The 13700-nt window shown below is 44.6% G+C and overlaps 1 protein-coding gene across 1 annotated transcript in view; it reads left to right on the plus strand.

The window, feature by feature from the left end:
- The window catches only part of KIRREL2 (kirre like nephrin family adhesion molecule 2), a 54919-nt gene extending 46620 nt beyond the window's left edge, over window positions 1-8299 (plus strand). Inside the window, exons 12-14 of the mRNA XM_073601604.1 lie at window positions 12-109; window positions 2397-2462; window positions 3769-8299. Coding sequence (XP_073457705.1) covers window positions 12-109; window positions 2397-2462; window positions 3769-4185 — 581 coding nt within the window. The 3' untranslated portion in view covers window positions 4186-8299. The remainder of the gene's footprint in view (window positions 1-11; window positions 110-2396; window positions 2463-3768) is intronic.
- Window positions 8300-13700: the final 5401 nt, after the last annotated feature.

The raw sequence follows: 13700 nt of genomic DNA on the forward strand, positions 1-13700 counted from the left end.
GTCCTCCACAGAGGTAAAGGACACACAGATACTAGCCGTCGAGGTTTCAGGGAGTGAACATAGCGATAGACACCCGAGCGACTCTGAAGAAGACCTCAAAGAACCATTGGTGAGTATCGAAAAGTCCACACAGAAGACAAACACCAATCTCTTTTTACATAGGGATATGCAGTACGCAGCCTCTGGCATTAGGGTGGGTACCCCACAGTTAAAACACACGTGTGTGTGTATATATATATATATATATATATAAGGTTTCCATGCTTTTTTTTAACTAAGATATATTTAAACGTGCAGAAACTTTTTAAAGACCACTTGTGGTATATATATATATGTACATTATATACAGACACACATACTCTTATAAACATAGATGGTGTCAGTAGGGCATTGGATGGTGTCAGTCAGAAGAGCAGTGGACAGTGTCAGTAAAGCATCGGAGAGTGTCAGTAGGGCAGTGGATGGTGTCAGTAGAGCAGTGGACTGTGTCAGTAGGGCAGCGGACAGTGTTAGTAGAGCAGAGGACGGTGTCAGTAGAGCAGTGGACGGTGTCAGTAGAGCAGTGGATGAGGTCAGTAGAGCAGTGGACGGTGTCAGTAGAGCAGTGGACGGTGTCAGTAGAGCAGTGGACGGTGTCAGTAGAGCAGTGGATGGTGTCAGTAGGGCAGTGGACGGTGTCAGTAGAGCAGTGGACGGTGTCAGTAGGGCAGTGGACGGTGTCAGTAGGACAGTGGACGGTGTCAGTAGGGCAGTGGATGGTGTCAGTAAAGCAGTGGACGGTGTCAGTAGAGCAGTGGACGGTGTCAGTAGGGCAGTGGATGGTGTCAGTAGAGCAGTGGATGGTATTTGTAGAGCAGAGGACGGTGTCAGTAGGGCAGTGGATGGTGTCAGTAGGGCAGTGGACGGTGTCAGTAGAGCAGTGGATGGTATTTGTAGAGCAGAGGACGGTGTCAGTAGGGCAGTGGATGGTGTCAGTAGAGCATAGATTGGTGTCAGTAGAGCAGTGGACGGTGTCAGTAGGGCAGTGGACGGTGTCAGTAGGGCAGTGGATGGTGTCAGTAGAGCAGTGGACGGTGTCAGTAGAGCAGTGGATGGTGTCAGTAGAGCATAGATTGGTGTCAGTAGAGCAGTGGACGGTGTCAGTAGGGCAGTGGATGGTGTCAGTAGAGCAGTGGATGGTGTCAGTAGGGCAGTGGACGGTGTCAGTAGAGCAGTGGACGGTGTCACTAGAGCAGAGGATGGTGTCAGTAGGGCAGTGGATGGTGTCAGTAGTGCAATGGACGGTGTCAGTAGGGCAGTGGACGGTGTCAGTAGAGCAGTGGATGGTGTCAGTAGAGCAGTGGACGGTGTCAGTAGAGCAGTGGATGGTGTCAGTAGTGCAATGGACGGTGTCAGTAGGGCAGTGGACGGTGTCAGTAGAGCAGTGGACGGTGTCAGTAGAGCAGTGGATGGTGTCAGTAGTGCAATGGACGGTGTCAGTAGGGCAGTGGACGGTGTCAGTAGGGCAGTGGACGGTGTCAGTAGAGCAGTGGACGGTGTCAGTAGAGCAGTGGACGGTGTCAGTAGAGCAGAGGACGGTGTCAGTAGAGCAGTGGACGGTGTCAGTAGAGCAGTGGACGGTGTCAGTAGGGCAGTGGATGGTGTCAGTAAAGCAGTGGATGGTGTCAGTAGAGCAGTGGACGGTGTCAGTAGAGCAGTGGATGAGGTCAGTAGAGCAGTGGATGAGGTCAGTAGAGCAGTGGATGGTGTCAGTAGAGCAGTGGACGGTGTCAGTAGAGCAGAGGACGGTGTCAGTAGGGCAGTGGACGGTGTCAGTAGAGCAGAGGATGGTGTCAGTAGAGCAGTGGATGGTGTCAGTAGGGCAGTGGATGGTGTCAGTCGTTTTTTATTTTTAAAAAAAATTTTGGAGCCCCGTTGGGGGATGAGGGGAGCTTTGGTGACATATCAGGGGTCTAAACAGACCCCTGATGTCTCAGTTTTTGAGACAGAGATTTCCCAGTTCCTTGTCTCTGCATCTCTGCAGTCTCGGCTGCACTGGACATGAATGGGAAGTTCTCTCTGCTGAGCAGCTTTCTGTCCACTCACAAACTAAACACAATTATGAATGAACACAGTGAATAATAGGTACCAATCGGTCACCGTGTTCATTCAGAAAAGGAAGGGGCTGGTAAATGACATATTTACCACCCCCTTACTCCGCTCTCCATCCTGAAACATCCCCCACGGCAGTGGAAGAGGCAACACTGCAGAGGTGGGGGGGTTGGACACGGGGCTGCCCAGCAGGGGAAATCAGTCCGTCATTAGGTTTATTAGGCAAGTATTAAAAAAAGAGAAGAAGCCTAATGCTAAGCTTTTGATGAACCCTAATCAACCAAATTATTTTATTTTTTTGTTAGCACACCGATACAGAATCTCAGAGAACTTTACAGACGGAACACAGCGACATCCCTGACGACTCTCAGGTAAGTTGTTCCATTCATATACCAACGTTTACGGAACTGTATCCAGGGTTATGTATTTGATATGAACATGTCTAATGTTGGAGGCTCTAAAGCTGATCATAGATGTTAGAGGGTGGCCCATCATACGGCCCTTAGATTGAGTTTCAAGCATAAACGCTTGGGTTGCCCAGATGTTCATGTTGATACTGTGGAGGAGGAAGGTTAATTCAGACACGTTCATTTTATGAAGGTTCTTCGAAATGTTTCCATTTTATTTTTTAACTCTATTAAATATAAAAAAATGCGGAAACTTTTGGAACACCCCTCGTATTATGTTGGGAGAGACAACAGAGATTAGGTTTCAAACCTGAGGCAACAAATAGATTATTGCTGGGACAAGGCAGGAGGGACGGCTGTGGTATCAAGCGAGGTGGGGAGGGTGCCACAAGGAGATTGGTGGGGGGGGGATTTGTGTCAGAAGGGGGAATTTGGGAGGCTGCAGGGGGTAAATGTTCTTCTAGGATGGGAAATTTGGGGAACGTGCTAAAAGGGGGGATTTAGGGGAATTTGTGTTTGGAGAGGGATGGGGGAAGAAGATTTGTGCTAAGTGGGGGGATTTGGGGGCAATTTGTGCTGGGAGGGGATTTGAAGTGAGGAGGCGAAGATTTTGTAATAGAAGGGGAAATTTTAGGGGAAGAGAATTTGTGCTAAGAGGGGTTAATTCTTTTTCTTTTTTTGGGGGGTGGGGGATGTGGGGGCACAGATTTGTGTTGAGAAGGGGCATTTCAGCAGGGCGTGGGTTTGTACTGGGAGGAGGGGGAATTTATGCTTTGGGGGTAGGCATGAAGATTAGTGCTCAATTGCTTTTTTTTTGGGGGGGGGGCATTATTACAGATACATAATGCTCATATATCTTGGGGGGGCACAATTTGGACTCTAGATGACATTGTCCCGGCACTGCCTGAAGGGTTCATGTTACCCTTTTCCAGTTAGACTTGGAATCAGAACGTTGGACGCTCACATTGCACGCTCAACGCCACCAGTCTTTCCCGCCCTTCGGGCAGATTAGTGCTCAGTGTTTTTATGGGGAGCAAAGTTTGGCATGTTCACCCTGGGCTCTAGATGACCTAGTCCTGGCACTGGAGGTCTACTGATCTACTATTGCATTGGAGGTCTACTGATCTCTATACAAGGAACCTTGAGCTTGGCCTACAGTAGACTACACAGATGCTACGTCAGGTAGATATTTGTCCTGCCGGTGGAGCCCCAACTTGATAATGTAACTCAACTCTTTGGCATAACTTTAACCCATGTTTTCTATCTTTAGGACCCAACAAATGGCTACTACAAAGTCCGAGCCCATGATGACTCCCGCCCAACCACAGTTGCCTATCCAGAGTTTTCCTCACCTCCTCGGCCTCTGTATTCTGCAACCACAAGTCTCAGCCCGCTCTGCCCCACTCCATCTCTACCCGGAGCTCCAAAACTCTATGACTATGCTCACCGATACGCCACCACCCCGCGCCAAGGGAGTGAAAGGATCCATATACCCCAAGGTCCTTGCAGTATATCTACGGGCCCCAGTAGCCAACCGGCACCTTACGCCAGAGCGTTCTGCAGTTACGTCCGCCCAGACCGATTCGAGACCCTGGAATCGGGCCCCACGCGGCTCTCCTACGCCTCACTCTCCACGCACTGTGACTACGGCCGACCAGCACAACAGCGCATGCAAACTCACGTGTGACCTCAGTTTTATGGTTCCCAAAGCGGTGGAAGAAGAGTCAAGTTTTTTTTTTTTTGGACAGCTTGACCAGTTATGACGGAGTCTTTTGTCTTCCTGTTGACGTTTTGAGCTGAGGAACGTTTGTTTTGAGGAACGCTCATTTGGAAAGGCAAATGAGGAAAAAAAAGAGAACATCTCAAATGGAATGAACACTTTCTAAAGGGAAGGGGAAAGCCATTACAATTTTTTTGGTTCCAAAAATAGCAGAATTAGGAATTGAGCGCCGATGGGATATCCGTTAAACCCACAACAAGCACCGAGATTTCTAGTTAAATGCGAAATATAGTATTAAAAACTTTTCTGCGTCACGGAAATCCACATACGGATCAGCACTAATAACGTCAAAAAAAAAAAAAGTAATACTTGGGTATTGCTAAAGTCGAATGCCTTGAAGTTGTTGCAGAGAAACAGTGCCCCACTGTGGCTCTTACATGTACTGCAATTTTTTTTTTTTTTTTTTTTTTTTTCTTTTTGCAAATCTATTTTTTATTACAAAATGCAATGTATATATCTCTTTAAATGTACATATTTATGGTAAGAATATCCTGTACATAGGTCCACATCAAAAAAAAGGCTTTCTTGAACACCGTGTGATTGAGAGGGCGACCAGGAAAAGCTCGGGGACACTTTTAAAGGGAATATTTTTTTTATTTCCTCCCTGGTCATCGAAAAAAAATAAAAATATGGACCGTTTTATTTATTAACCCCTACCATGCCAGGATGGTACGAGGCCTCTTGTAAACTGGACTGAAATTGTTAAAGGAAACCTGATGCAGGCGTTTAATAAATTTAATTTATTGTATGTAGTCTACATGAGACAGATAATCAACCTTCTCCAGATAAGTGCAAATCAGTATCTATCTATCTATCTATCTATCTATCTATCTATCTATCTATCTATCTATCTATCTATCTATCTATCTATCTATCTATCTATCTATCTATCTATCTATCTATCTATCTATCTATCTATCTAGGGCTGGGACAAGGGGTGGGCAGGAGGGTAGGACGCCCAGGGCGCAGCCGTAGTTAGTAGTTTTCCTGGAGTTCTTATTTCATAACTCGACAACTCCAGGAAATGTTCTGACCTTGAAGAATGATAGTTGACCTCTACCCACCAGTGATGGTTGAACCTCTACCCACCCCGACATGGCTGCTAACATGGAATGAAGGGCTGAAGGGAGTGGTCCAGCTACTGTCAAAGCAAATGCCAAATATCTCAGGTTTCGTACAGAGGTGGAACTTTTTTTTTTCTTGTGATAGTTGCTCTTCCGGACAAGGTGACCTCCATGTAATGGCCCTTTAAATATGACTTAAAGTGGACCGGTCACCGATGACCACCCTGGACGCCACCTTTTGGATACAGGAAGCCAAGAGTGGCCTATCGTTTTATAAGGAAGCGTTGATGTCACAGAGAGGGGGTGGTGCTTCGGGGATTTCAACGCTGATGTTTGGACTTAAAGTGGATCCGTCGGCCATTGTAAAAGTTCCAAAATAACATTTCTACATGAAGGCAAATGGCACAAGGGACCTTTGATTATCTTTATTAGCTAGGAGAAGTTCCTTGGAGACCCCCTCCAACATTGGCTTGACCTTGTTAATGGGGGGGCCAATTTAAGGGCTGAGCCCCACCCACGTGCCATCTCAATGGCCCCAGAAGGATGCAGGACATTTTTAAAAAGATGTCTGGCCTACAGTAACAAGGTGAAACTATTTCAATGGGGCGCACTGAGCAGAGGAATCTAGCCAATAGGTAATGGCAAATACCACTGCTGAAGTCAGGAAGTCTGGACCCTTGCAAAGTGAAACCAGTTCAGAGGGGCACACAGAGCACGGTTTTCTAGTAAAGGTAATGGAGCATGGCCTCCTAACGTCAGGGAGTCTGGCCTCTGATACACTGAAACCAGTTCAGAGGGGCACACAGAGCCAGATTCTCTAGCAAATAAAGGTAATGGAGCGTGGGCTCCTAATGTCAGAGAGTCTGGCCTCTAGTAGAGGAATCTAGCCAATAAGTAATGGCAAATACCACTGCTGAAGTCAGGAAGTCTGGACCCTTGCAAAGTGAAACTAGTTCAGGGGGGCACACAGAGCACGGTTTTCTAGCTAGTAGAGGTAATGGAGCGTGGCCTCCTAATGTCAGGGAGTCTGGCCTCTACTAAAGCGGTTTTCTATCACGGTTTTCTAAATAGTAAAGGTAATGGAGCATGGCCTCCTAACGTCAAGGAGTCCGGCCTTTACTACATTGAAACCAGTTCGGAGGGGCACACAGAGACAGATTTTCTAGAAAATAAAGGTAATGGAGCGTGGCCTCCTAACGTCAGGGAGTCTGGCCTCTGATACACTGAAACCAGTTCAGAGGGGCACACAGAGACAGATTTTCTAGCAAATAAAGGTAGTGGAGTGTGGCCTCCTAACGTCAGGGAGTCTGGCCTCTACTAAAGCGGTTTTCTAGCACAGTTTTCTAGCTAGTAAAGGCAATGGAGCATGGCCTCCTAATGTCAGGGAGTCCGGCCTCTAGTACATTGAAACCAGTTCAGAGGGGCACACAGAGCCAGATTCTCTAGCAAATAAAGGTAATGGAGCGTGGGCTCCTAACGTCAGAGAGTCTGGCCTCTAGTAGAGGAATCTAGCCAATAAGTAATGGCAAATACCACTGCTGAAGTCAGGAAGTCTGGACCCTTGCAAAGTGAAACTAGTTCAGGGGGGCACACAGAGCACGGTTTTCTAGCTAGTAGAGGTAATGGAGCGTGGCCTCCTAATGTCAGGGAGTCTGGCCTCTACTAAAGCGGTTTTCTATCACGGTTTTCTAAATAGTAAAGGTAATGGAGCGTGGCCTCCTAACGTCAAGGAGTCCGGCCTTTACTACATTGAAACCAGTTCGGAGGGGCACACAGAGACAGATTTTCTAGAAAATAAAGGTAATGGAGCGTGGCCTCCTAACGTCAGGGAGTCTGGCCTCTAGAAGAGGAATCTAGCCAATAGGTAATGGCAAATACCACTGCTGAAGTCAGGAAGTCTGGACCCTTGCAAAGTGAAACCAGTTCAGAGGGGCACACAGAGCACGCTTTTCTAGCTAGTAAAGGTAATGGAGCGTGGACTCTTAACGTCAGGGAGTCCGGCCTCTAGTACATTGAAACCAGTTCAGAGGGGCACACAGAGACAGATTCTCTAGCAAATAAAGGAAATGGAGCGTGGCCTTCTAACGTCAGGGAGTCTGGCCTCTAGTAAAGTGAAACCAGTCCAGAGGAGCACACAGAGACAGATTTATCTATCCAATAAGGGAAATGGGAAAGACCCGGTGGAGCCTGACCTTTTCGAAGTCAGGGAGTCCGGCCTCTTGTAATAAAATGAAACCAGTTCAGAGGGGCACACAGAGCAGGATTTTATAGCTAATAAAGATAATGGCGGATGCCTTGCGGTGCCCACCCATAGACAGAGCATTATAGTGCCGACAGGTTCATCTTAAAGGTCAAATAGCACCAAAATTGACGTTGTGTTTTGTGTGGTTGGGGGGCAAACGGAATCACTTGCTGCTTTTTTTTTTTACGTATCTCGGGGATACCGTTGGTGAGATTCTCCCATCTGAATTCTCAGTTGTGTCTGTAAAAGAAATTCTGAATGGTGTCGCGGCCCCTCCCACACAGGAATCGTGTGTCCTGTATAATAAACCAAACACTCGGCAGTGACAATGACCTGAGGGACATCAGGTGACATAACTGGTCATGAATCAAAAATACATTGTTTCGCTTCTTTATTAAAAACGTTACATTTTGAAAATCTCACATTTGTGAGAAATTACATTTTATTTATTTATTTTTTTTAATTCTTTTCTGCACTTATCTGGAGGATTAAAATCTTCATGCCGCTTCCGGTCCGTTCTGTTCTCCTGCCTTAAACGTTTTTCTTTTTCTCGTACAAAAAATGATTTACATATTTGCTACATATTCGTCACATCGTTCCTATTATTATTTTACACATTTTATGTATGAGAAGGTGCAAATATGCTCGTTTTTTTTATATATGTAAAGCTATAAAAGATATTTATATTTAATAATTAAACCAATCCGAAAAATAACTGCAAACGCTTTCTTCTTCTTTTTACTTTTTTTTTTTTTTACAGTGCAAACTCTTTCATTAAAGGGTAAATCCACTTTTGTAGGAAAAAAAATAGCAAATAAATAAAATTTATATAGTATATACAACTGCAACACAAGTCATATTGTAATTAAATCTTATTTCCCGCCCAGCCTATTGTAAAATGACTGTTGTTCTGGGGGGACATGTGGCCACTGTGGCCAATCACAGCAGATCACGTGACAGTTGTACGCAATGAAAGGCTTTGTTACATGGCTTTCATTGTGTACTATTGTGATTGGTCACAGTCATCACATGGTACAGAAAGGGCCAATCACAGCTCATCTGCATCATGTGATTAGCTGTGGACAATCACAGCTCATCACAATAGTAAACAGTGAATGAATAGAATTTATTCAGTAAAAAAAATCAATTTATTCAAAAAAGCAATCATTGTGTATATAAAAAAAAAAAAAATCTTACTATGGTAACACTGTATTGCTCTGGTCACTCAAAAAAAAATGTAAAGAAAATAGTAATACTTTAAAAAAAAAAAAAAAATGTAAAAAAATTACCTTTATGTATATATATATATATATATATATATATATATATGTACAGTTGTGCTCATAAGTTTACATACCCTGGCAGAATTTATGATTTCTTGGCCATTTTTCAGAGAATATGAATGATAACACAAAAACTTTTCTTTCACTCATGGTTAGTGTTTGGCTGAAGCCATTTATTATCAATCAACTGTGGTTACTCTTTTTTAATCATAACGACAACAGAAAATACCCAAATGACCCTGATCAAAAGTTTACATACCCTGGTGATTTTGGCCTGATGACATGCACACAAGTTGACACAAAGGGGTTTGAATGGCTATTAAAGGTAACCATCCTCACCTGTGATCTGTTTGCTTGTAATTAGTGTGTGTGTATAAAAGGTCAATGAGTTTCTGGACTCCTGACAGATCCTTACATCTTTCATCTAGTGCTGCACTAATGTTTCTGGATTCTGAGTCATGGGGAAAGCAAAAGAATTGTCAAAGGATCTGCTGGAAAAGGTAGTTGAATTGTATAAAACAGGAAAGGGATATAAAAAGATATCCAAGGAATTGAGAATGCCAATCAGCAGTGTTCAAACTCTAATCAAGAAGTGGAAAATGAGGGGTTCTGTTGAAACCAACCCACGGTCAGGTAGACCAACTAGAATTTTAGCCACAACTTGCCAGGAAAATTGTTGGGGATGCAAAGAAAAACCCACAAATAACTTCAGGTGAAATACAGGACTCTCTGAAAACATGTGGTGTGGCTGTTTCAAGATGCACAATAAGGAGACACTTGAAGGAAGATGGGCTGCATGGTCGAGTCGCCAGAAGAAAGCCACTACTGTGCAAATGCCAAAAGGTATCCCGCTTACAATATGCCAAACAGCACAGAGACAAGCCTCAAACCTTCCGGCACAAAGTCATTTGGAGTGATGAGACCAAAATTTAGCTTTTTGGCCACAACCATAAACACTACATTTGGAGAGGAGCCAACAAGGCCTATGATGAAAGGTCCACCATCCCTACTGTGAAACATGGAGGTGGATCGCTGATGTATTGTGGATGTGTGAGCCACTCGGGGGAGATCTCAAATGTGCCGTTCATGCAAGACAGCCCAAGAATTTACAGGAATTGGAGGACTTTTTGCCAAGTGGAATGGGCAGCTTTACCATCTGAGAAGATAAAGAGCCTCATCCACAAATACCACAAAAGACTTCAAGCTGTCATTGATGTTAAAGGGGGAAAAAAACACGGTATTAAGAACTGGGGGTATGTAAACTTTTGATCAGGGTCATTTGGGTAGTTTCTGTTGCCGTTATGTTTTAAAAAGAAGAAACACCGTTGATTGATAATAAATGGCTTCAGCCAAACACCAACCATGAGTGAAAGAAAAGTTTTTGTGTTATCATTTATATTCTCTGAAAAACGGCCAAGAAATCATAAATTCTGCTGGGGTATGTAAACTTATGAGCACAACTGTATATATATATATATATATATATATATATATATATATATATATATATATATATATATACAGTTTTTTTTAACATACTGTCACCAGTGCAGTACAACGTCATCATATAACTGGGGTGGTGGTGATCAGGAACACTAACTGGTATATATAGATATATATCTATATATCGATAGATAGATAGATAGATAGATAGATAGATAGATAGATAGATAGAGATATATAGATATCTATATATATATATATATATATATATATATATATATATATATATATATATACATATATATATATATAGATAGATATCTATATATATACCAGTCAGTGTTCCTGATCACCACCACCCCAGTTATATGATGACGTTGTACTGCACTGGTGACAGTATGTTAAAAAACTGTGAAAAAACAACTTCTCCATCTCTTCATTTTCCAAAAAATTTCAATTGAAAAATTACAACTTCAAAAAACTTGCCTCCTACTAAATACCTTGGATTGTTTACTTTCCAGAAATAAGTAATTTGGGGGGGGGGGGGGGGTATTTGTACTGTCCTGGCATTTTTGGGCCTCAAGAAATGACATCGGCCGTGTCATGGATCCGCAGTAATGTTTGTCTGTCAGCTTACCTCTCCATGTGTTCAGTTTGAGAGACCAGCCGCCCTTCACTTAGGTGCTTAAGTATAGGGATTAGCATGATGTTCGAGTCGAACATAACTCCCTCATCCATGTCTTTATGGACCTTGCTTTGTGCATTGGTGGGCAGTCATGTTGGAACAGGAAGGGGTCATCCCCAAACTATTCCCACAAAGTTGGGAGCATAAAATTATCCAAAATGTCTTGGTATGCTGACGCCTTAAGAGTTCCCTTCACTGGAACTAAGGGGCCAAGCCCAACCCCTGAAAAGCAACCCCCCCACACCATAATCTCCCCTCCACCAAATGATTTGGACCAGTGCACAAAGCAAGGTCCATAAAGACATGGATGAGCGAGTTTCGGGTGGAGGAACTTGACTGGCCTGACCTCAACCCAATAGAACACCTTTGGGATGAATTAGAGTGGAGACTGCGAGCCAGGCCAACATCATCCAACATCAGCGCCTGACCCCACAAATGTGCTTCTGGAAGAATGGTCAAACATTCCCATAGACACACTCCTAAACCTTGTAGACGGCCTTCTCAGAAGAGTTGAAGCTGTTATAGCTGCAAAGGGCGGAGCCAACTCAATATTGAACCCTACGGACTAAGACTGGGATGTCATTAAAATTCATGTGTGTGTAAAGGCAGGCGTCCCAATACTTTTGGCAACATAGTGTACATCCTGTCATAGAGTGACACCGCCCACCCACCGTACAGAATTTGTGGAAGAGCAGTGCTGCCACCCTAGGATGGGAGGACAACAGAACACCTCCCTCTCCTCCTCTCCATAATTCAGAATCAGAATACTTTATTAATCCCAAAGGGAAATGATTGAAGAGCGGGTTCTGTAGTCTCGGGGGCCGGGACCAGGGGTGGGCAGGAGGGGAAGCTGCCGTGGGCAGAGTGTAGGCAAGGGGACAGAGAATGGACACAGGGCGGCAAACCCATTCTACAGCACATTACCAGTGGGGGGGAGGGGCACGGTGCCGTATCCTTGGCCTGGGCGCTGGCCCGGTACTGCGTAGTCCTCAGAGATAGCTGGGAACAATGCAACTGATAAGAGTGCAGCACAGGCAGAGAGCACAGGAAGTCATCAGCTGACTAGATTTCTGGCAGGATCAACAGATGTATCTTGCAGATACGGCAAAGTACAAAATTGTCAGTGAAGGTGACTGGAAAGAAAGTAAATATATATACAGTATATACTGTATATACAGCGGGTATAGAGAAGAAACACCCCCTTTAAAATAATTAAATGTTGTTGCTTTACAGCCTGAAATGAAGACAGACACAGTTTTTGTTTTATCCAGCTATAGTTACCCAGTGCAACTTATAACAGCCAAGTGAGAGATAGAACACCAACATATCATAAAAAAATTAAAAAATACAAAAACAGAATCACTGAGTTGGAAAAAGGACCCCCCCTCCCCCCTCCCTTTGTGTCAGGATTTCTTTGAGTGTTTTTTTTTTTTTCTCTGGGAACTTCTTTACATGTAAAATTGCAGAATAAGTGTATTAAAAAGTAATAGATCACGCCGTGCGGGGGAGGGAATTGTCAGCTGTCGCCGCCGTCAATAGCGGAGTCGGTCTCCGTCCGCCGTGTCACGGCTCGCCGCTAATTTGCCGACAGCGGTGACAGACAGAAGATCGATAGAGGGAAGCGACCGATGGGACAACCTTCCATTGTAAAGTGGTGAGCGGCTTGTACAGCCATTCCCGGTGGAGTGACAATGACGAGGGACAATAGAGTGTCATCGGGGGGGTCTATAAAGCCGCACTGAGGCCACGGCTGGATCCGGAGTTCTCCTTAAACCCCATTGATAATAAGGACAATAATAGTCGACTTTAAAGAGTACCTGTCACAGCAGAGCTAATGATCACTAGGTTGCAGTCATTGGTTGCTAGGACCGCCAGTGTTATAGCAACCGATGACGTCATGTGTGCGCCCGGTGCCCTGCAGCACATTTCTCCTCCCAGCTCCCCCCAGCTGTATTGAACTCTGATGGGGGGAATCTGATGTAAGGGAGTACACTGATGGGGACACCCTATGTATGGAGGTCTGATGGGGACATGTTATGTAAGGAGGCACCCCGATGGGGGCACCTGATGTATGGGGGGACCTGATAAAAGGGAGTACTATGATGAGTGCAACTGACCTAAGATGATACTCCGGTGGGGACAACTGATTTATGGAGGGTACTCTGATGGGGATATCCTATGTAAAGGGATAATCTGATGGGGACACCTTATGTAAGGGGGTGCTCTGATGGGGAGACCCTATATAAGGGTGTACTCTGATGGGGATACTTGATGTAAGGGAATATCCTATGTAAGGGGGTACTCTGATGGGGATATCCTATGTAAGGGGGTACTCTGATGGGAAAACCCTATGTAAGGGGGGGCTCGGATGGGAAGACCCTATATAAGGGTGTACTCTGATGGGGATATTTGATGTAAGGGGATATCCTATGTAAGGGGGTACTTTGATGGGGATATCCTATGTAAGGGGGTTCTCTGATGAGGATATCATATGTAAGGGGGTACTCTGATTGGGAGACCCTATATAAGGGGGTACTCTGATGGGAACACCTTATGTAAGGGGGTGCTCTGATGGGGATATCCTATGTAAGGGGGTACTCTGATGGGGAGACCTGATGTAAGGGGATATCCTATGTAAGGGGGTACTTTGATGGGGATATCCTATGTAAGGGGTACTCTGATAGGGAGACCTGATGTAAGGGGAT

The sequence above is a fragment of the Aquarana catesbeiana genome, linkage group LG10 (genome assembly GCF_042186555.1).
Source record: "Aquarana catesbeiana isolate 2022-GZ linkage group LG10, ASM4218655v1, whole genome shotgun sequence".
NCBI classification, from domain to species: domain Eukaryota; kingdom Metazoa; phylum Chordata; class Amphibia; order Anura; family Ranidae; genus Aquarana; species Aquarana catesbeiana.